This window comes from Stenella coeruleoalba (genome assembly GCF_951394435.1).
Source record: "Stenella coeruleoalba genome assembly, chromosome: 3".
In the NCBI taxonomy this organism is placed as follows: Eukaryota; Metazoa; Chordata; class Mammalia; order Artiodactyla; family Delphinidae; genus Stenella; species Stenella coeruleoalba.
The window spans coordinates 154981243-155004906 of NC_137148.1; the positions used below are offsets into that span (position 1 = coordinate 154981243).

Genomic DNA, 23664 nt, shown 5'->3' on the forward strand with positions numbered 1-23664 from the left:
GCTCTGTGCTAAGCACTCCTCTGTCCATTATCTCATGCCCGACCTTTGAGGTACCATCGGAGGCCAAGAGGGCAGGGGAAGAGAGGAAGTGGCTGAGTCAAGATTTGAAGCCAGGGCACGTCGTTTCTCAATGCAGGCAGCATTGGCATTCTCAGTGAGATGGTTCATCATTGGGCAGGACCGTCCCATGCATTTAAGATGTTTGATGTCCCTGGCCCTACTCACTAATGCCAGGAGTGTCCCCCAATCATTGTGGCAATCAAAAGCATTCCATGAATTTCTAGTAGCATCCTAGGGATTGGGAGAAAGGAGACCTGCGTAAGCTCACTCCTCTCTGGCCTCAGCTTCATCTGCAAAAGGGGAACAGTCATCCTTGTGATTAGTTTAGATGCCATGGCACACAGTGGGGCTCCATAAATGTGCTTTCTTTGCTTTTGAAAGGGGTAGTTTGAGGCATAGCTGCCCTTCTTGGCAGGGGGACGTGAGGCCCTCAGTCCTTAAGGCTCAGCTGTGAGGCAGGGTGCTCCCCTGTGTCTCAGCTGGGACCTTAGCAAGTCACTCTTCTATAGTCTCTTGCCCCCACCCCAAGCTCTTGGAGGACTCTGCAGACTAAATTTTGAAGTTTGCAGACCTGAGAATACACAGCATGAGGCCACAAGGGGGCAGCAATGGGCCATGAATGGCCCTGTCCTGCCCAAAGGAGCAGGAAAGGGACCCCCCTTGGGTATCTGGGGAAGGGGGAACACGTGGCTTCTACCCTCATGAGGTTGTGCTCGCCAGTCACCCAGCATCATGGTGCTACCCACAGACTCCATGCTTTGCCAAGCAATTTGGGAAAGATAAATTGGAGGACATCCAAGAGCCTAGGTTCTGTCACAAGCCTGCTACCATGCATCCTTGAACAGGGGACTAACCCCTTGGAGCCTCACTTTCCCCATATGTAAGATGGAAATAGTGACACCAACCACATAGGCCCTTTACAGGGATGGTGAGGGGATCCAGTGAGTTACCTGGGTGGAGGAAGGAGCAAATTACAAATTGCACAGTGCAGTAGATTTGTGCGGTGATGCTGGAGCTCCAAAGGACACCTGGATGTCCACTGGTCTCCATCAGTCATCACAGCCCCTCTGTGTTTCTGTTCCTTTTCATACTACTGACTTCTCTGGTGACCCACGTGACTGGCTGAGCAGCATGGCCTGCCATTTATTGCCAGCAACTGAGGGAAACAGAGGTGGAGACTTGACCTATTCTTTCTCCTTAGCCAGTGTGTGGCTGGGCCTGTTTTGTTAGTGAGGAGGCCACGTAGCAGTGTCTGGGGGGACTACCCATACTGTGGCCTCCTTAGGCCTCAGTTCTTGGAGGGAGAAGGCTGAGACACCATCACTGCAGGCCCCTTCTTGTCTACACCCCTGTGGCCCTTGCTTGGGCTTGGGGTCAGGAGGAGAGAGGGAACTTACAACCATGGTTGTTTCCGAGTGCTTGACCTGTCCTAGGTTCTTCGTGTATTCTCACTAAACCACAGTCAGCATGGTAAGCACTGCTGTCCCATTGTACAGATGACGTGGCAGGTTGAATTTTCTAAGATGGCTGTCCATCTCCTATTCCATTTTCTCCTTAAAATATGATGTCGAAAATTTTCCCTTAAATTAGGGTGAACCTCTGATTCTGGCAGGAAGTAACACCATATGACTTCTGAGGCTTGGCTGTAAAAGGTGACACAGCTTCCACCTGGTCCACCTGTGACATTCACCCTGTGAATCCACTAGCTTCCTTCTGAGGAAGCCCAGACCACACAGAGAGGTGTTCTGGCCATCTGAGGTCCCAGAGGACAGACAACATCAACTGCCAGGTGTGGGAAAGCTTGAGTGACAACCGCCCAACTGAGCCCATTACCCCCAGAACTGTAAGAGAGAAACAGAAAGGATCATTGTTTTGTTTGCTTGGCCATGCCACGTGACTTACGGGATCTTAATTCCCTGACCAGGGATTGAACCTGGGCCCCTGCAGTGAAAGTGCCGAGTCCTAATGACTGGACTGCCAGGGAATTCCCAAGGATCACTGTTTTTTTGTTTGTTTGTCTTTTTAAATTTTTTAATTTATTTTTTTATACAGCAGGTTCTTATTAGTTATCCATTTTATACATATTAGGGTATACATGTCAATCCCAATCTCCCAATTCATCCTCCCCCGACTTTCCCCCCTTGGCGTCCATACGTTTGTTCTCTACAGCTGTGTCTCTATTTCTGCCCTGCAAACTGGTTCATCTGTACCATTTTTCTAGGTTCCAAGGATCATTGTTTTAAGGCAACAAATTTTAGGGTGATTTGTTATGCAGCAGTCATGGGTCATGAGTTCAGAGGAAACACAGGGGCTCACTGACATGGGTGACTGCACAGAAGGCTCAGCTGGTATGTAGCAGGGCTAGGCCTTGAGTCTGTGTCTTCCTAACTCTAAACCCCATCTTTGCTGTGAGCCTGAACTACTTCCTCTGGTTTCTGGGGTGGCTCTGGCCCAAGGAGAGTTCCCTTATCCCTCCCCACCCAGCAAAAGCCAGGCTGAAACCTCACCTAGGTATGGTGCTAGGGGCAGTCTGCAAGGACAGGCATACCCAAGACACACATTTGTTGTTTATTTCACGCAACAATTTCCATCTACACAGAGGGGGTAGGCAAGTGGTTGGGCTGGAGCTGGTGGCCGGGAACCCTTGTCAGAGGTGGGGAAGCCTCTTCTCAGAGCATCACTGGCTCAGGGCATAGGTGCCCTACTTAGGCAGGCCTGGAAGCAGCCCCGAGGCTCTCTTCATTTGCATAGCTCACTCGGAGGACTCATTTTTGGCAGGCTGACCAGAGTTCCCCTGGGTGGAAGCCTTGGGGTCGGTGAGACGCCAACTCTGAGCTTGGGGTCCATCAACTCAGGCTGGCAAAGTCCCATCAGGTCCCTGCTGTGGGTGGTGGAGAGACAAGAACAACAGACATTCCAGCCTGGGACCTCCACATTTCGGGATCATAGGGCTCCCTGCTGCTGGGTCCATGTGGTAGTTATCACAGTGCTTGGCCTCCACTCCCGGCCAGAGGACACTTGTTCTCACGGAAGGCAGGCTGGTTCCTGAGGCCTACGGAACTTGGCGGGGGCTCAACCCCTTAGGGTGCTTCCCACAGCTCCCCGTGTCCAGCTACAAGTGGTGGGTGGGAGTCCTGTCAGCTGGCTGTGGCTGAGTGCAGAGGCCAGAGAGGCCAGGAGCAGCTGCATTTGCCATTCATGCCCTGAGCCTTTTTGGATGGTGTGGATCCTGGGCTCCAGAGCTTCAGAGGGCAGGCTCTTGCAGGGCAGCGGGACAGCCAGAGTCTCTGCTAATCAGGTGACTGAAGGCCCAACCTGACATCTTTGCAGCCTCTCCTGAGCCAGGCACTTTCACCTTCATCTCCTTCCCGGGAAAGCCAAGTCCTGAGGGTGCCCCTCAAGTACACATTGCCCCCAATGGGCCTGTCCACTTTCCTGGCAGCTTCATGTGCTGATCATTCTGGGACTGGGCTGGGCACACTCTCAAATGTCAAAAGGCCACAGGTATGGTGGTGCATCCCGTGAAAAAAGATCAATATATTACTGTTTTGTTTTTACAAAAATTAAAAATGTCCACACGGATCTGTACAGGTTGTGAGATGCGTGCTTGGGGTCACTGGAAAAGGAGGGAAAGACTGAAGGTGAGGAGGGGACCGGGAAGCCCCAGAGGCCCTGCCCCTGGTCTGCACGCCCCCAATCCTCTCACCCCAATCTCCTGGATTCCACCCCCTCTCAGGGGGGCGGTATGGACAAAGTCCCAGGGGGTGCTGATGGCTTTGCACTGGCCGGGCCAGGCGTTGAGTGAGCCCTTTATGACCAAGAGGGTGGTCTGTGCACAACCACCTAGGATCACAGCCCTGGGCCTTGGGCCACGCGATGGGAGAGTCAAATCTAGGGTCATCTAGGGGAGACCTGGCTGTTCAGTCACTGTGTGGGGAGCAGCAGGCACCCAGCCCTGAGGCCCCCTGGGCCCCCCACTCCTCCCAGCCTGCCCTGGAGACTCTTCCCTGCAAAGTACCTTATGCCAGCAGCCAGGCACGGGCAGCCCATCAGGGCCCTGGAAAGGAAGAAGGTTTCAATGACAAGGATGGGGGGGCTGGTCAGGGCCCTACACACTCCTGCCCCAGGTGTAGGGAGCTGCCACCTCAGGCCACCGGACCCCACTGAGGCAGGGCCCGAATGCCTGCCCTGTCCACCTGGGTAGTCAGGTCATGGGACATGGCAGCCCCTCTCTGTGCTTATTCCAAGTGTGCCCCCATGGGCTTTGCTGGGACATATGTGCTGTAGGCAGAACCAGGACACCATGGAGTACAGGGCATCATGCCAGACATCCACAGGCCAGGAGTAGGGCCTGGCCCTGGTCCTTGCGAGGGGCTGCATGGCTTTCTGTCTGGCAGCTGTGACAGTGGCTCTAACAGCTCACACCGGGGGCCTGAGAGCTCTCAGTCATGTGTCCAAGAGTATTTGAAGGACAGTTTAGGAAATGGGATTCCCTTTTGGCCTGTCCTGGTGCCTGTGTCTGGATCTGAGTGGCAGACAGAGGAGGTTGAGGTCAGGGTGGACACTGGGCCAGGGTGGGGAGGTGTGTGTGTGGGGTTGGGGTGGGGATCGTCTGGAGGCACCAGACACAAGCAGGGGGGCGGGTTTCTTCAGGTGGTCCAGAGGTGGGGAGATGGAGACGGACAAAGGCTGACCCGTCAGTCAGCCTAGCGTCCCTGGTGGACGCTGTAGTGGACCACACTTCACTCCGTTCCAAAGCACACAGGCAGACCTCAGGCACGTGGGAGCACAACCCCGGCACTGCCATGCATCCACCAGGGGCAGAGGCTGGGACTCAAAGGGAAGTGGGGAGGAGGGGGAAGAATGGAAAGGCAGGCAGAAAGGAGGAAGGCAGGGCAGAGCAGCGGGCACAGGCAGCTCAGAATGCCCAGCACAGCATGGCACACAGCACACAGCAGGCCAGGCCGCGTACCGCAGGGCAGGGTCTGCTGCCCCTCTCCAGGCCCCTGGAGCCTGGCGCCCCTCGCCTGCCTCCGCATTTAAGATTCTCCTGTTTCAAAGACAAAGGCTTAATGACTTGGAGGGAAGTCTTGGCCCAGGGCCCGAGGCTGCGGGGCTGGGCCACCCTGTTCCCCTGCTGTCGCTGGCCCTTTCAGCGACATGGAGCTTTCAGGAGCGATTGCCTCCTCAAAGCCATCTGGAGCTAGGGATTAGCACCTCCATTGCATGGATGAGGAGATTGAGGAACAGAGGGCCAAATGACCCACTAGAGGTCAGAGGACTGGGCTTCGGGGGTCCCTGCTCCTGACCCCCCTTTGGAAGGGGTACACCACATGGCTCCGTGTCCCTGGCGGGGAAGGCCAGATGTGAGTATCTGGTGAGTTTTAGTATGAGAACTCAGCTGTTTTGTTTTTCCTGTCTTTTCTGAGCTCCACTGGAAGAGTTTGACAAGTAAACCCTCCCTGCCTTCTAGAAAAAGAGAACCAAACTTTGGTTATTTCAGGTACTGAGTCTGGTGGGCCATGAGAGGCTGTTGTAAAGAAGCAGGAGAGGAGAAAGGCTGTGAAGTTCCCTTCACAGATGGGGCTTTGGGGAATGTGGAGGGGATGCAGGGGATGAGTGTGGGGCTACCCAGACCAGCAAAAGCCTCCTCTGGGACGGGAGAAACTCCCAGAGAGGTGAGGGTGGTCCCATCCCCCTTTAGGTCCAAGGAAGCTCTGTCCCTGACCAGGCCTCCCTCTCTATAGACAGGGTGGGTCCTCAGCCTTGCCCATGGAGGGGTCAGGACCAGAGCAAGAGGAGCCACCATGACAGCAGAGACAGCAGGGGTGGCCCTGCAGTGTGGGCCCCCCAGGGTGGGACCCATGGGGCCCCTGGGACTTGCAGCTGAGTTCTGAGTACAGGGAAGACATGGCCCCACCCTGGCAGGAGTTGGCAAAGACCTGGGTTGGGGCTCCCACGTCTCGCCAACACGTACCACTGGACATGGCTGGTCCAGGCCTGGGGGTCCCGGCTCGCCCTTCTGGCCTTTCATTCCTTTCCGACCGGGGACACCGCGCTCCCCCTGTGCAAGAAGGGAGATGGGGTGTGGCGGTGGCTGCCAGGCCCAGGGCACCCCCAATGCCCTTCAGAGAGATGGGCCTGGGGCCGGCAGCCACCCCTGCCCTGCTGCCCGCATCCCAGCCTTTTGGCCCTACCTCCTCCCGCCCACCTCGCCTTCTCTCTGCTTGCTTCCTGTCTCCCACCTCCTTTCTTTTCTGCCTGCTCTCTCCTTCTCTTCACTTGCGTCCCTCCTTCTTTCCTCCTGCCCTCACCTTCTCTCCAGCTGCCCCTCACTTTCTCTCCACCTCCCTCACCTTCTCTCCACGCTCGCTCCGGTCGCCTTTCTCTCCTCGAGGTCCAGGGAAACCCTGACAAAAGGATTAAAGGTTAAACCTGATGATGAAATTTGAGGTCTGTTCTGCTTATCTGTTCATCTCTGCTCCTCTCCGATCCACCTTTGCCCCTTCCCTCCACGCATATTCGTGGTACAAGCTGGACCAGCCCCAGCTCCTAGGTGACACAGATGCTGGGTACCAGGATGACTTAGAGAAAACATGCATTCAGGACACCAGCACTGCTTCCTCCAAAGTAGAACACTGTTGTTGTTTCTGGATGGAAGCCCTCAGGCAGAACCGCTAGCAAGGGGCTTTCTCTTATGTCAAGTCAGATGCAGCATGCATTGGCCCAGGCTTGGCTGGGGACAGAGACACAGGAAACCCATGTAAGTTTTTATCACCATCTTCAGCAGACCAAGTAATGGTGCCCTCTGTTCTCTACCTTTGGCTCAAACTCATATGCCCACCCACCCATCCATCCATTTGTCCATCTGTTCATCTACCCAACCAACATTTCTAAGCATCAACTAGGAACTGGGCTTTGGGCTGAATGCTGAGGGCAGAAAATCAGATTTGATATGTTCCCTCTTATATTTGTTACATTGTTTTTAGAAATATGATACATTGATATCCTCAAAATCTTGCTGGCTAGGGAGAGGCTGCCTCTCCCAGGGGTAGTCAACTCTTACATATAGCAAAGGGCTAGGCTGGGAGCATGCCTTTCAGATGCAAACCAACCAATCCCCCAACTACCCACTCTATCTAACTCACACACCAAGTCAATATTTCCCCTGGCCCAAATCATGCCAGGACCAGGTAGCAGGCAACAAGAGACTATATAGCCCAAAGCCTGCCAGGATTATTTAAACTAGCTAGTCCTAAACTGTTTACTCTGCTCTGCCTTGCTTTTCCCATAGAAACACCAATAAAAGCCCTGGCCTAGGCTTTTTCCTCACTCCTTACTGCCTGCCAACGAAAACTGCTGCGTCTCCATGTGGCCCCATGTGGGACATGCCATTTCCCTGGGAAATGTAAGCTATAAGTTCTTCTGTCAAAGGCATTAGGCCACTCTGTGTCATCACTAAGTCATCCCCATAAATTAAAACCCTGCAGGTACAAAGGTACACAGTCTAACATGGCAGGCAGTGGGGTGCAGAAGATGATGATCAATGGTCAGTGACAGAGGTCTGAACCAGATACCATGGGGTCCCAGGGAGAGGAGCTCTTCTGTCCAGGTGTGAGGTCAGGTAAGGCTTCCGAGCAGGCTCCCCATTTCAGCAGGGCCTGGTGGAGTGGGTGCCAGGAGTTTGCCAGGTAGAGCAGGTAGGTGTGGCTTTAAGATGCCACTCTGAGCTCCAGGCCTCCCAGAGAGCAGCTGTGGCCACGGAGTCCCTTTTGCTCCACCCCCACTACCTCCCTGGGTCCACAGCCTGAGCTGGATTCATCAGTGTCTTCTCCTGACCCTCCTCATCGATGTAACGTGGCCCTCCCAGTCAGAAAGTCAGTCTAGAGTTCTTCCTCTTCCTTGTCTGCAGGTGCTTTCCATGGTGACATTTTCTCCTTAAAGTCTAGGGTGGACGCCAGAGCCCTTGCAGCCCTGCCTGCATCTGGTCACCATTTCCCTTGCAATAGCTACCTGATTTTCCTGGGAACCACCCTCCCTTCTCACAATTCACCAACTCCACCACCAGCTCCAGGATGGAGCATGTGAGCAGGCTGGCCAGTCAGGGCACTGCATTCTTATGGCAAGTGACATTTCAGCATTAACCTAGCTGGGGCCAAGGAGAGTTGATAAGACTTTTTCTCAAAGAGTAGAGAGTGAGGCAAATGCCTTTCTCCAGGATTTGGACCGAGGGGGATGCAGGTCTGGAGCTCTTGGCTCCATCTCATCACCATGTGGAAACTGGAATGATGACTACACAGAGGAAGCAGAGACAAGAGAGAATGAGAGGTTGGGTCATGTTGACACACTTGAGCCCTGGATCTATGTGTCATACATCTGGATTTTTCAGGTATGAGTCAGTTTAAACCAGTTTAAATTGTGCTTTCTGTCTCTTGATCCAATCAACACTGGGTTAATACTTCTCCTTCTCTCCTTCCCACAGTACTGCACTAGCTGAAGCCTCGTCATCTTTCACCAGGATATTGCAACAGGCTCCTCACTGCTATTCCCACCTCCCTACTCCAATGGATCATCCATCCATTCTCTATCCTCCATCCATCCTCCACCATCCTCCATCCATCATCTATTCACTTACTATTCATACATCCATGATCCATGATCCATCATTCATTTACATCCATCATTTATTTATATCCATCACTCATTTACCCACCATCCACCCATCCTTCATCCACCCATCCATCCATCCATCCATCAACAAAGCACCTACTCTGGGCTGTGTGTTGGACTTAGCAATGGGGACGTGGGCAGAACGAGTCAGTTGTAGTCCCAGCCATGGGGAAGGGGAATACATCCAAGCTAACCAGATCAAGTTACTGTATGGGCAGCATGAGGGCAAAACTTACACATGGGAGGGACCCAGTCACAGTGAACGGTGAAATACTTACATCTAGTCCTGGCTCCCCGGGTCGGCCCTGAGAATAGACAAAGAGGAGATGTGAGAGGGCTGAGAAGGAGGTGCTGGGAACACAGCTGCTGGAAGTTCAGCCCTGTGAATTGTCCACAGAACCTGAATTCTGGCCCCAGGGACCAGTGAAGTGCAGGGGTTGAGCCCCCAGGACTGAGTGACACGATAGTTGGGGGGCATTAAAGGAAGGACGTTACCTTCTCTCCTTTGGTTCCTGGCAGCCCAATAAGGCCTGGTGGGCCAGCTGGCCCCTGGGTGGAAAAGGAATGGGTCAAGAGGCATGACAGTTATAGAAATTAGCACCTCTAAGGACAAACAAGGCTCATGACACTCACAGGCAGGCCACTGGATCCTCTCTCACCCGACATGCCCTTCTCTCCCTTTGCTCCGTCCAAGCCCTGGAAGCAAAGGGGAGACACCAGTTAAGGGGGCCAGACAGATGGCAGGACAGGAAAGCTTGGGGCCTGTGCGGGAACCGAGGTGTACAGGGCAGAGGGACAGACTCCAAGCTCTGACAGGCCTGGCCCTGGCTCCCTTCTTGGGCAAATAATCAGAATGTGGGTGTGCACATTTTACCTTTTCTCACATGTGGACTTTTTCAGTAATCATGGAAGGTGGTTATGGTCACACCCATTTCACAGATGAGGAAACAGAGGGACAGAGAGGGGCAGGGACAGGCCCAGTTGTACAGCCAGGGAGTGGCAGGGCTGAGTGGCAACTGCATTTCTGAGTCCCATTCTTGGACCCCATCCCTGACAGCAGCTGCTTCTTCTAAACATGATCTGGGGAGGCCTCGGGACAAAACAGAACCAGAAGCAGCACATCTGGTATGGCCACATGCCCGGCCCTGCTCAGCTCTGGGATTCCATGATTCTGAGGTCCCATTCAGCATCTGAGCTTGGGAAGCAGAGATGTGCTCTCCCCCAGGGTAAACTAGGGAGATGCAGGGAGGCCAGCTGGCCTCTCTGGGACAGGGCACATGGTCAGGCCACACTCACGGCTTTAATTTAAGAGCAGAGGACATGACTTTATGTAATATACACCAAACCCAAGACCTCATATCCAGGTGTGGGCAGTTGAAAGACAGATGTGCACTAGGGGAGGGGGCAAGGAATGGAGAGGCCAAGTGTTGGGTGGGGGGCATCAGCGGGATTATTCTATAGGGGATTGCGAATGGCCAGGCCCTGGGAAGATGCAGGGCTGGTCCAGGGCCGAGCATGGGGCCCTCGCTTTGCCTACTAGCAAGACGTTTTGGAACTGTCCAGGCTGTGAGCCAGCAGCAAGTGGGAGGGGCTCCTACCCATGCTTTAGGACTCACCTTGGGACCCTGGATTCCCTGAAGGCCCTGGAGAAGGAGGGGAAAGCAGGTCAGAAAGGCCATCAGGATGGGTCCAGACCTCCAGGTCAGGCCCTGTTGCAGTGGCCACATAGGCTTGCAGGCCACTCACTGGCCCCTGTGGCCCTGACCTCTGTGGCCTCCCAAGCCCAGACTTGGGCTCTGCCCTCCTTATCTGATGTGCCCCCCCGCTCTGGGGTATCCTCTCTTCCCCTGGGCCTGAGCCCACCACCCTCTTCGTATCCCAGCTGCTTCAAGCCAAACATTCTTACCATGGGGCCTGGGGGACCAGGGGGGCCTGGGGGCCCTGGTTCCACTATGATCTGGGCCTAGGAAGGGTCAGAGGTGGATTAGTCACCCATCGCCCCGTCATCCCTCACTCACCCACACTTGAGTTCATCGGACATTGGAGGAGCACTGCCTGGGTATGGGCGCCGAGCTCCCTGCTGCCCCCAGGAGGGCTCTGCCTGGTGGGAGGCCCAGTGCTGGCCTTTGGGTTCAAAGACAGGCCTCAGGCTCCCCCTCCCCCTCCCTCACTGCCCTGGGCTTGGTCAGGCCAGGTGGTCCTTGTGTCCCAAGGCTCAGGGCCCCAGCCAGCCCACAGCAGAGATCATCAGCAGCCCCCTTACCAGGCTCTCCTGTAGGTTGTCAGATGCCGGATCTCCCTTCTCCCCCTTGGGGCCGTCGGCACCCTGCAGGATAGGATGGCCTTGAGCCTTTTCTGTCCATCACCAAAATCACCATCCATGGGGCTCAGCACCTCCCCTTCCTTCCCCCATAAGGCTTCTGGGCAGCAGCAATAAGTTGGCCATTGCAGCTTAAAATAGTTTTCCTTAAATCAGTGGGTTTGTTTCCTGTGGGGCGGGGGCAGCCAGGGGCTCTGGAAGTAAAGACCTGGAGTTCAAATCCTGGCACCAGCTCTCTAGCTGAGTAAGCCTCATGGATGGACAATGGGTATGTAGTGGTGGCAGCTCTTCGCACCTAGCCACGCATGACAAGAGCAGTGCTAAAAATGATGGTGACAGAAGGTATTTATCACATGTTAGCCAATCATTCTCAGCCCTGTCCATGTGTTCCCTTGTAGGAGTGGGAGATTATCACCCCCATTTTAATTAAATTAAATTAATTAATTTTTAACATCTTTATTGGAGTATAATTGCTTTACAATGGTGTGTTAGTTTCTGCTTTATAACAAAATGAGTCGGCTATACACATACATACATCCCCATATCTCCTCCCTCTTGTGTCTCCCTCCCACCCTCCCTATCCCACCCCTCTAGGTGGTCACAAAGCACGGAGCTGATCTCCCTGTGCTATGTGGCTGCTTCCCACTAGCTATCGATTTTCCATTTGGTAGTGTATATATGTCCATGCCACTCTCTTACTTCGTCCCAGCTTACCCTTCCCCTCCCCATGTCCTCAAGTCCATTCTCTACGTCTGCGTCTTTATTTCTGTCCTGCCCCTAGGTTCTTCATAACCATTTTTTTTTTTTAGATTCCATATATATGTGTTAGTATATGGTATTTGTTTTTCTCTTTCTGACTTACTTCACTCTGTATGACAGACTCTAGGTCCATCTACCTCACTACAAATTACTCAATTTCGTTTCTTTTTATTCACCCCCATTTTAGAGCTGAGGAAACTGAGGCCCAGGGAGGTTAGGTCACTTGCACAGGGTTCCAGAGTCAGTAAGAGATGGAGCAGAATGCAAACATGGGCTGTCAGAGCTCCCAGTCTAACCACCGGACACTAGGCGAGGCCTCCTTATTTCACCTTAAGGAGGCCTTGGGAGGTAAGTGGTAGGTCCTTCTACAGAGGAGGAAGTGGGGGCTCAGAGTTAGGACAGCCCAGAGCTTCCCTTCAAAGGCTCGGTGGGCCAGGGCTGGGCTGAGACTAGGACCGTAGGGCCCCAGCCCCTGGCAGCCACCGTGGGGGACACGCATTCACCTTGGGACCCCTGCGTGGGGCAAGTAGGGTGAGGCCCACCCAGCCACATACCGGGAGGCCTGACAGGCCCATCTCTCCTGCTTCCCCTTTGGGTCCTATCGGCCCGGCTTCTCCTGGGTCTCCTTTCTGTCCTTTGGGACCCTGAAAACCACAGAACAAGGTACAGTAGGCACTTTCCCTCCCCCCAATGCTGGCAGGTCCCCAGAGCTTAGTCCAGGCCAAGCCAGACCCCCACCTCCTCCTTGTGGGTCCTCCCCTCCAGACCAGGTGATGAATGAGCAGAGGGGCCTGGTCGGAGACAGAGAAGGGGCAGCCCCTAGCGTGCCTCACTGCAAGCAGGGGTGCAGGGTGGGGCAGGGCGTGGAGGGGGTAGAGCAAGTGGGACTGGGACTGGGCAGCTACCAAGGGGCGCATATGGGGTTTGGGGCCAACCTTGTGCTCATATCTCAGGAGCCAATGGTGGGAGCCCCACATACAACCAACCATCCCTCAGTCACCCTTCCAGCCACCGTATTCCCTCATTCAACCAATTTTGTAACGTCCACTGTGTGCCACACATGAGGGACCCAGTGCTAAAGCACACCCATGAATGTTAAGTGGTTCTCATGGACACTGTCGAGTCTATGTAGGATCACACACACACATGTACACTTGGAACAATATCAATAACGACAGTGATACTTTTAGCTAACATTTGAAGACTCTTTGCTATTACATGCGGGCACTGCTCTCAGGTGTGTTCCATACACAGTTATTTAACCCTCATGGCAGCCCTGTTATACCATCTTCACCTGTGGGTGAGGAACTAAGGCTGCCAGAAAGTGAGTAGCTTGCCTGAGGTCTACGGGCAGAACCAGGATTTGCACACAGGCTCCAGAGCCCACTCTGTTCTGTTGCCTCTCTCCAACTCTGCGCACACGCACACGCGCGCGCACACACACACACACACACACACACACACACACACACAGTCCGACGCCAAGCACCGGCATCACCAAGGAAATAAAAGGCCCAGAGACCTTCTCTCCGTCGATTCCTGGAGCACCAGGCAATCCGAGTTCGCCCTGGAAGGGAATAGACAGCAAGGGGGGTTATGGTGTCCCACAGCCCCTGGCAGGAATTTGTGGCCAGGCTGCTTCCCCTGACCAGCACACCAGCCCTGGGTTGGGTCCCTGCAGTTGGAGCTTCAAGAAGATGCTCACTGGGTGTCCAGCACAGTGCCAGGCACCAACCACCCTCTCCTCCATTTCCTCAGCCCCTATGGGCAGGTGCAGCCCGTGGCTATAGTAGGTTGGTAGGTTACAGATTTGGAAGCTGAGGCTCCAGGCCACACAGCCCAGGGATGATGGCAGAGACCAGACCCTGCCTGATTTCAAAGTCTTGGGCTCCTTCTCCTGAGCCAAGTGGGCAGGTGTAAAGGATGCACGCAGGCCATAGGAATGCCTATGGAATCTACAGGACTTTGTGACGTCATGAGGGGCCGTTTATGGATTACACGTGTGAATGATCCCAGGGAGAACCCAGGGGCAAGAAGAAGGCACCCAGCTTGGTTAGGAAGGAGCAGGGCCACTTTCTCTGAGCCCCAGAAGCCAGGCCAGGGTGCTGGGAGAGAAGAAGAGGCAGAGGGGAGAGGGGAGGTGGGCCCTGGAGACAGGGGCCTGGGGGGACCACAGAGCTACATCTGCACTGACCTTGGCTCCAGGGATCCCTGGTGGCCCGGGGGGCCCCTGTGGCCCAGGAGGACCCTGTGTGTGAAAGTCAAGGGGTCAGTATTCAGGTGGGGCCTCCCCATCACTCCCCACCCACCCCTACATCTGGAGGCAGCAGTGACCCTTACAGCCCCCTTCCCACCTAGTCAGGTCAGGCCTTGTGTCTTGGGGGAGGCCAGGCAGACCGCACCAGGTATCGGGTAAGACGTCACAGTGTCTAATTGCCACGAAGGGCCCAGAACCCCTCTGCCCTCAGTATAGGTTTTGTCACAACACACTCCTGCTCAAGATCCTGCGATGGCTCCCCCATTGCCTCTAGAAACAAGTGTAAAACCCTTGCTGGCATTCAAGGCCAGCCAAAGATCACATTCCCACCAGTGGCCTAGCACCGTGCTCTCTGCCTCTCCTGTGAACTCTGGTGCTGTCTGCTGGTCCTGGGCATCCCTCGGTTTCACTGGGAGGAGATGGTGTCTTCACTCCCAAATTCCTGTCCCCACCCAGGTCTCCCACAGGCCCGCCGCCCACCATTACCCACCATACTCATGCCCCTTCACAAAGGCTGCAGCTGCCCAGCCCCCAGCCCAGCAAGTTCCAGGTCTCTTCCCTCCACCTCCTCTCACTAACCTGCCCCCACTTTTTAACAACTGAGGTATAGTTAATGTACAATATTATATAAGTTACAGGTGTACAAAATAGTGATTCAAATTTTTAAAGGTTATACTCTAGTTATAGTTATTATAATATTGGTTATGTTCCCTGTGTTGTACAATATATCCTTGTAGCTTATTTTAAACATAATAGTTTGTACTTCTTAATCCCTTACCCCTATATTACCCCTCCCCACTTCCTTCTCCCCACTGGTAACCACTAGTTTGTTCTCTATATGTATGAGTCTTATTTTTTGCTATATTCACTAGTTTGTTGTATTTTTTAGATTCCACATATAAGTGATATCATATAGTATTTGTCTTTCTCTGTCCGACTTATTTCACTTAGCATAATACCCTCCAAGTCCATCCATGTTGTTGCAAATGGCAAAATTTCATTTTTTTAAAATATCTGAGTAGAATTCCATTGTATGTGTGTGTATATATATACACACACATCTTCTTTATCCATTCATCCGTTGATGAACACTTCCAATATCTTGCAACCTGTGCCTTCTTGTTGGCTCCTCCATTGAGATGCCCCTGGTCTTGCAACCTTCCTCCATTCCACCCACCCTTCTCCAGGTTCAGGCCCAGCACATGCCTCCCTGGTGGCCTCCCTGCCTCTAGCTAACCCCACCTTTCATACCATTCCCTTCACCCATCTGTGTCTGCCCACTGCCCATTGAATCCAGTCATTGTCCCCGGCTGGCATCCAAAATCCACTTCCCGCCTCTCTGAGCTCATAGGGCTTCTCCATGCGGCTCATGCACATGCATGCCCTTGGGCCACGTCACACCACACCACGCCATGCAGGCCTGGGGTGGGCACATTACCATCAGCTTGTGCTTCCCTGAGGCCTGTAGGAGATAACTGAAATTGAAGCTCAGGTGGGATTAGGTGCTGACACCCAGTCTTGTCTCTGAGGACCACCTTTCCCCACCCTAGCTCCCCTCCCTGGTACCTGTGAGCAGCTGGCACCCAACCCCTCACTCTACCAGTGATGGGTCCCAAGTTTGCCCAGCACTGGGGCAGGGCTCAGAGGCCATACATCTCCTGAGCCTCCCAGTACAGGCCTTGCCACACTCTTCTCCCCCAGAGGTCATTAGAAGACCCAGCCCCCTCCAGCCTGTGTTCCCTAGGAAGGCCCCGGGGAGGCCCTGCCTCCTGCTTCTGAAGGGTGAGCTTCCCTTTTTGTCTTGGCCTCTGAGGAGCTCAGGGCCACATGGGCCCCATTTACAGTAGCTCTCTCAGCATCGTGTGGGTCTCCACACAGCGTTGACTTCCATATCAGGCACCTGGTGAATGTGGAGCCTTTTGTTAAGCTGCCACTGGTCCCTTGTGTAAAGAGGTGCAGGACTTATACACAAAGTAAATGAATATTCCCTCAGAAAACAAACAGCAAGGGTGTATCAGGGTCTACCAGGAACACTACCATAAGGGCATCCAAGATCCTGCCATCGTAGTCAATTACCACCGTGTCTCCTTGCTCACCCTTGAGGCCTGGGGCACCCTGAGGCAGAAAGAAGAGGAAGAATTTCAGGGAAAAGCATGGTAGTCATTTCTGTCTTACCCAGAGAACCTAGTAACCAGGGCTGCACACAGGCCAGTGAGCTGTGGGTCAGCTCTCAGCTGTACCCTGGGTGGCCCCAGCATGGTGTCTTCTTGCATTCTCTCAGGCACTGGCACCCTGACTGAGCAATCCAGGGGCCAGGCAGGGGGTGACACAAGGGAAGGGGGATGCCTGGGGCCAACTGAGGAACACACCTCCGCCTAGCCTGGGGGTGGCTGTGATTTGCCTTCACGTGGGAACTGAAGCCCACTGAGATCCATCCCTGCGTTCTTGAGAGAAAATGGAGAGTCTAATTTTGATGTGAAGTGCTTCAGATTTTTAAATGTTGGCAAACAAACAAAAACACCCAAACCCTCCAAAACACTGCGCGGGCCAATTAAAGACATGCCGGCTGGATGCTGCCCTTGTACCTCAGTTTCTTAACCTCAGGTGGAGACTGCACACACCAGGCACTGACACTCCCATTCGCTCCTGGTTCTGAGCACACCCCCCCCACATGTCCACATGTATGTGTTGCACATGCATGTGTTCATACAGGCACGCATCCTCACAGGCATGTGCACTGCTGCTGGAACCTCACCTTTCATCTGAACCTCACCTCCCCACTGGACTCTTCTCTGCTAGGAGAGCAGCGGGGTCTGTGAGCACTTTGGTCAGGCCTGAGGCCATCTGCGCAGGATGGAGAGACCCAGGCCAGGGCATCATTTGCCAGCTGCCTCCACGGTCATGGCCTTCACGGAACTGTAAGGTGTACACTGAATTCCCACACTCAATGCTTAATCCAATTCCCTGGCCACCTGCACGACCAGGCTGTGGGCTTAGACTTGTGTTTTGGAGGAGGAAGCCTGCCTCTGGGAGCATAATGGGGATGTGATTGCCCAAAATCACAGGGCCAATAACAGGGGCTGGGATGTAGTTCTAAAAGTGTGTTGATAGGGGCTCATCACAAAAGATCTGGAACCAGCTGCGGTGGCTGTGCTCCAGAGACAGGGGTGAACGGTGATGTGGGGCTGGGGGAAAGGCAAGGCCCCACAGGGGGAGGGTAATGCCATATGTCGCAAATCGAGGTCTATGTTTGAATACGCCAAGAAAAGAGTCTGGGAGGGCAGACACTTTCCTGGGGAGGAGGAGAAGAGGGGAGAGGACGGGACTCTTATTTTCACATCCATAGTTGAACATTTTACCAAAAGCATGTATTATGAGACTAAAAGCAAAAAAAAAAAAAAAAAAAAATCACTAATGAATTATTATTATTAAAAAAAGACTCCCAGTTCCTGCCAGCTCTTCTGGGGTCTCTGGGGGACAGGGGGCTTCAGAAGGAATCAGGCCCCTGGATCCCACTGGTGTGGCTGGGGGAAGACGGCTTACCCGCGGCCCTGTGGCTCCATCGGCGCCTGGCTGGCCGGGCTCCCCCTGTGGAGACACATGGTTGCAGCCAGGTGTGCAGGGCTGAAGCCAAAAGTTCCCCTGCCCACTCTAGTCCCCTCTTCCCCAAAGGACACAGGGCCGAGTGGACATGACTGGCATCCCAGGAATGGGGCTCCCTGAGGGAGGGCCTGTGAGACCTTCCTCTGACCCCTCGTTGTGTAGAGATGGGCCACTGAGGCCCAGAAGCCCAAGGCTACACAGTGGAGGCCTCATCACTCACCCAGACCCACTGCCACCCGCCCCCAGGTGGGCTTCTGATTGCCAATCAAACAAGACCCCTGGGCCTGGGACCTCCTGGACTCCCAACTTAAAAGGGCAAATTGGAGGTGAAACCCATCTCCCCCGTGATGGGCCTTTGGGAACCAGAGCAGTGGACTGTGATGTCACCTTGGGCCCCAGGGCTCTGTCCACGCCATTCTCTCCCTGAGGCCCCGCACTCCCTGGCTTGCCCTGCAACAGAGGCGTGTGCTGTGAGAGAGCGCTGGGGGCAGGCTGGGGGCTGCCTGGGTCTGTGGGCTTCCAGAGTAATTCCTGAGAACGTGCCTGAGCCCAGCCGTGGGTTGGGGGGCATAGGCTCAGTGCAGCCCAGAGGACTCAGGACCAAGGCCCCTTCTGGTTTGGTCTTGGCGTATGGTTGGAGCAGCTCAGGGGCTCAGCCAGTTTGGAGGCAGGCTGGCCAGGATTTGGTGGTTGTCTTAAGGGGTTGGGGAAGCAAGGAAGATACCCAGTTCCTGCCTTGGGGACTGGGTAGAGTGGGGCCACCTAAGATGGGAACCAGAAGACTTGAGGGTGTGAGGGGAGGCAAATGGCTTGGGTGACTTGCCAGGCCCGTTGGTGAGTGGGACCCTGGCCTTACTGCTTGCCTCCCTCTGGCCTGTCCTGGTCATCAACCCATGTGCCATGATGTGAAAGGGCAGCGTAGGGCTTCACCAGGCAGGTGGGAACTGGGGAGGTGGGAGGCAGGGGGACCACTGAGGGAGGGACATGTACCTACCTTGGGCCCTGAGGGTCCTGGGAGCCCTGGCTGGCCTGGTGTCCCATCATCCCCCTGAGGAGAGAACAGTGGAGGCTGCAGCCCTCAACCTGCACACACTGGCTGGGTCCTCTGGCAGTCAGTTGGCCATCCCCCCTCTGTACTCCCCAGCACACCAGTCCACTCCTGGCAGCAGCACTGGTCATACTGGGTTGGGGCAGCACCCCTCTCCCCTCTTCGTAACTCTAGGGCAGGAGTGGGGTCAGATCCACCTCTGTTCCCTGTCCCCACTAGCCCAGAGCACACTTTAGCAGGTGTGTGCAGAAGGAATGGATGGGTGGGTGAAGGAGAGGGAATTCATTCCCTCCATCAGCAAACATCTCTGAGCACCCTCTGCAAGCCAGGCAGATGGGGTCCCTGCTCAATGAGTCAGAGGAGACTGAGGGCAAGGAAATATCCAGATAAATTCATAGCCCCATGCCGGGAAGTAGACAAGAGAATATAAGAGAATGGTGGGATAGAGAGGGACTCAGGGAGAGCATGTGTTTCAGTAGGTGGCTGCGGACGGTCCCCCGGAGGAGGGGGCAGCTTTGCTGAGCCCAGTAGGAGGAAGAGGAGGAGGAGGCCCAGCCATGGGAAGCAATGGGGGAAGATTAATCTGGGTCAGTGGTTCCCAAACTTGAGCACATGTCAGCACCACTCAGGGGGCTGCCTGAACAGAGCACGCCCACCCCCAGTGTCTCTGACTCGGGGCCTCCGGGATGGGCCCCGAACACACATGTCTAATGAGCCCCCAGTGACGCTGGTACTGCTGATCCAGGGATCACTTTTCGAGAACCAATTTGACATGGGAACAAATCTGATATGTTTGAGTAATTGTATGTGTTTGATGTATTTCTCTAAGAGTGAGTGAATGAGTGAATGAATGAATGAATGAGATCCTGGCTTCAGAGACAGAGGTCAGAGCCGCCACCCACAGTCAGGACTTAGGTTGGGTTCCGCCGTGCCCAGCCCCTGCCCTTCTCTCCAGCCACTTCCCACATCCCTGCCAAGAAGGCCATCCACAGCCACCCCCACCTTCTTTCCAGGAACACTGGGCTCACCCTGCAGGGGAGACAGTGGGGATGCAAGAGATATCAGAGCCACCTGGACACCAGATGCCTGCTCCTCTGGTAGAAGTGGCCCTGATGACCCCCATCCAGCGCAGCCCAGAGACCCCCGAGCCCCTCAGAGAGATGCATGTGGGTGCTGGGGCTGACGGTCTTGGACTCCACTCCGACCCTGATCTGGTCCCTCCCAAGCTGAGTGACCCTGGGCAAGTCACTGCTCCTGTAAGAGGGGCCCTGACTCCCCCAGCCTCAGAGGGTGGTTGTGAGATTAGAGGGAATGCATTGAAGGCCCTTGACTCCCAGCAGGCACTCACTAAAGGGGGCTCCTCTCCCACCTTTCCCTCCTGCTCAGTCCAGGGGCTCTGGCTCCTTCAGGGAGGACCATAGCCTGCCTTCCCACCCTGGCAGGTGCTGCTCAAGGAGGGAAGAAAAGAGAGCTGACAAGCTAATGGATTTTATTATTCGATCCTCACAACTTGCTGTGAAGGAAAGGCAGGAAAAGTTTATCACGACCCCATTTGACAGATGAGTAAACTGAGGCACAGAGAGATGAGGTCATTTGCCTAAGGTTACAGAACTTGGTCTTCTAACCCTGCCACTTTGGCTTCAGTGGGGGTGGGGGAGGGGAAGGTGGTGGGGTGTGGGAGCCCCCCACCCCAGGCCTGAGACAGAAGTGAGAGGAGCTTACCTTGGGCCCTGGGGGTCCACTCGGGCCCTGGAATGAGAGAAGAAGGGGTGTTAAACGTGATCCCAGACAGGGCTCCCGGGCTGTCTTCCTTAGCATCCTTGTTTTATAAAGGGTGACACCAAGTCCCAGAGGGCAGGCAGAGCTGTCTCTGGAACCCGGCTGTGCCACCCATTCGTATCTTGGACAGAAATCTGCTTTAGATCTCAAGCAGTGACAAGTGGACTGCAGGCTCCCTCCCAGGGGTCTGGGTCTGTGAGAATTCTGCTGGGGCTGGAGTCCTGGCCCATCTGCTCCCCACAGGTGGTGGGGGGGCAAGAGTGCAGGTGTGCACACACATACAGCCGCACACCCAACCCCAATGTGGGTGTGTGTGGGAGAGGGGCTTCTGGGCCTGGAACCACGGTCCTGCCAGCCCGGACCTCTGAAATGCCCTGGATACTGACCGTCTCGCCATCTTGTCCAGCTTCTCCTTTGGCACCCTGAGGAGGCATAAGAGGAGAGCAATGAGGGGAGGCAGGGGCTCACAGTTGACTGAGCCCCCATCTCCCGCCAGACCCTGGGCTGGGGCTGCAAGTACATTTTGTCCTCACCAAACTTCTGAAAAGTGGGCATCACTGTCCCCACCCCACAGACAAGAAAGTTGAGACTCAGGGAATTATATGCCCAACATGATAAGGAATTGGTGAGACAATTGAGTAGCTTCCCTGACAGGGGACCCTGGTGGCAGTTTGGTGGGAAAGTACAGGTTGGAGCCCCTGGGTGAAGGAAAGAGGCAGTACAATGAGATTTGGCCTCCGGTATTGGGGTTAGGACTATGGGAGGACAACTGAGGCTTAATTAGTAGGAGAAAGAGAGAGAGAGGTAAAGAAAAAGCAGAGAGATAAAAAGAAAGAGAGAGAGACTGAGAGGGAGAGAGAGAGAGAGGGAGAAGAGGTTGGTAGAGATCTGCAGAGACAGCAGCCTCATAGGGGTCTCCGGGTGTAGATTGGGACTGAGACTATAACCAAGGTTAGGGTTAGGGTCTATGAATCTATGTGGGGTTAGAGTGTGGGGATAAGAGCTGGGTCAGAGTCTGTAGGGGTGAGAGTTAGGGTCTGGATAACAATCTGAATTGGGGGTGTGGATCTGGATTTGGGAGTGAGTTTGGGGTCAAGGTCTAAATTGGGGTTAAGGACCTGGTTAGTGTCAGATTTAAGGTGTGACTGGAGTAAGAGTCTGGGTGGGTGTTTGGGATAGGGCTAGGGTTGGCATTGATTCTAGGATCAGGGTTTGGAGTTTTGGTAAGTACAGAACCACGTCCTGGGTGGTCCAGCTCCGTGCTCTCTCTTACCACTGGGCCTGGTGCTCCCCTGGGGCCATCTTTCCCAGTGTCGCCAGGAGGGCCCCGGGCCCCAGGGGGTCCTGGGGGCCCTGGAGGCCCAGCAGCTCCATCTTGCCCTTGATCTCCCTGAAAGAGATGGGGCCCAGCATGACTCTGAGGCTGAGGGGAAGGGGTTCTGGCCTCAGAGAGAGGCCTCCTCAGATGGGCGGCCAGATGCCTTCACCTTCCCAGCCCTTGGCAGGCTCAGAGGAAAGGGGTTTGTTATTGGGCCTCTTGCCACTTCTTGGTGGCCACACAAAGGGACAGGTCCCTATACCTCTGCATAAGAGGCCAAGAAGATCTTGTACACTCCACGGCATGCTCCATGTCTCCAGCTCTCAGTGCCTGAAGCCCAGCTACGGTGTTTAGGTGAGAGATGAGACACACTAGGTGTGGGACAAAGCACAAGTGCCCAACCAGCGCCCTTCCTTCTGGAATGGGGACTGTAAGCCTCCTGAAAGACCTTCCTGGTCGGTCAGCTCCTGCTTTATTAAGTGATAGAGGCACACCCTTGGGCATTTGTCCCAGATAAACAGAAACATGTTCACACAAAAGCCCATACATGAATGTTCACAGCAGCTTTATTCATAATAGCTCCAAACAGGAAACAATCCAAATGTCCTTCAATGGTGAATGATTAAACAACTGGGGTACATCCATGTCATGGAATACTGCTCAGCAGTAAATAGAAAGGAACAAAGTACTGACACATGTAGCAACTTGGATGCATCTCAAAAGATTTATGCTGAGTGAAAAAAGCCAATCTCAGAAGTTGGCTACTAGATGACTGCATCTACATGAGATTCTTGGAATGCAAATTTATAGAGATGGAGCACAGATCAGTGGTTGCCAGGGGTTAGGCATGGGGGCAGGGAGGGAGGTAACTACAGCTATAAAAAGATAGCAGGAGGGATCTTTGGGTGGTGGTTGCACAAATCTCAAGGGTGATAAAATTGCATGGAAATAAGTAGATGCACAAATAAGTAAAATGGGTGAAAATGGAATAAGGTTGGCAGATTATATCAGTGTCAATTTCCTGGTTGTGAGGTTGTACTACAGCAATGCAAGATGTCACCATTGGGGGAAACTGGATGATGGGTACACGGGGTATTATTTATTACAACTGCCTGTGAATTCTTAATTATCTCAAAAAAAAAAAAAAAAAAAAAGAGCGACAAAGGACCACACCATCTCTCTCATGCAGCACCAAATCCCTCACTCTTGGCAGTGTTAGTAATGGGTCAGACCTCAGGCAGCCAGAGCCCTCACCTTGTGGCCCCACCTGCAAGGAGGAGAGGAGGAGAGACCACAGTGCCCCCAGCACTTCCTGCTGCCTCAGTGGTGCCCGCCCAGCACTGGCTCAGGACACAGTAATGTGGCACATCTGGCTCAATGCCAGCAGTTCCTAACCTTCCTGTCACCAAGAAAGGAAGAAGCCTTTTGTGGATTGGGCCCCTGCTGTGTGCCCAAGCTCTGAGGAGTGAGGCCTACCTGGAGGTTATCTCACCTAACCCTGTGACCACCTGGCCAGGGCACTGCTATTGTCCCATTTTACAGATGGAGTAGCCAGTGGTCAGAGAATGTAATCATTTACCCAAGGTTACAGAGCTAGGAAAGGCACTGTCTCCTCTGACCACTGAGGCAAGAGTCTCTTTTAGACAGTATTTTTCATCTGTGACCCCACGATATGAGAGAACTTGGTTCTCTAGACCACTGCACTTAAGACATAGCTCACTTGTTTTCCTAATTAAAAAATTAACTGAAGCTCGCAATGTCCACCATGCAGATCTTCTGATCAGTCTGACTCAGCCAGGGTCCTGACCAAGAAGATAGAATTCCAGCCAAAAGACAACTGAGTTTGGTAA

General features: G+C 54.0%; 1 protein-coding gene across 1 annotated transcript in view; it reads right to left on the reverse strand.

The window, feature by feature from the left end:
• Positions 1–2580: 2580 nt before the first annotated feature.
• COL23A1 (collagen type XXIII alpha 1 chain) overlaps positions 2581–23664 on the reverse strand; it is a gene marked incomplete at its 5' end in the record, with an annotated part of 360721 nt that continues 339637 nt past the window's right edge. Inside the window, 19 exons of the mRNA XM_079917474.1 lie at positions 2581–3676; positions 4079–4117; positions 6038–6124; positions 6417–6470; positions 9009–9035; positions 9226–9279; positions 9364–9426; positions 10347–10373; positions 10637–10693; positions 10994–11056; positions 12364–12453; positions 13332–13376; positions 14004–14057; positions 16104–16181; positions 17610–17654; positions 18664–18717; positions 20440–20466; positions 20883–20918; positions 21770–21886. Of these exons, the coding sequence (XP_079773600.1) occupies positions 3674–3676; positions 4079–4117; positions 6038–6124; positions 6417–6470; positions 9009–9035; positions 9226–9279; positions 9364–9426; positions 10347–10373; positions 10637–10693; positions 10994–11056; positions 12364–12453; positions 13332–13376; positions 14004–14057; positions 16104–16181; positions 17610–17654; positions 18664–18717; positions 20440–20466; positions 20883–20918; positions 21770–21886 (1020 nt within the window). The 3' untranslated portion in view covers positions 2581–3673. The remainder of the gene's footprint in view (positions 3677–4078; positions 4118–6037; positions 6125–6416; positions 6471–9008; positions 9036–9225; positions 9280–9363; positions 9427–10346; positions 10374–10636; positions 10694–10993; positions 11057–12363; positions 12454–13331; positions 13377–14003; positions 14058–16103; positions 16182–17609; positions 17655–18663; positions 18718–20439; positions 20467–20882; positions 20919–21769; positions 21887–23664) is intronic.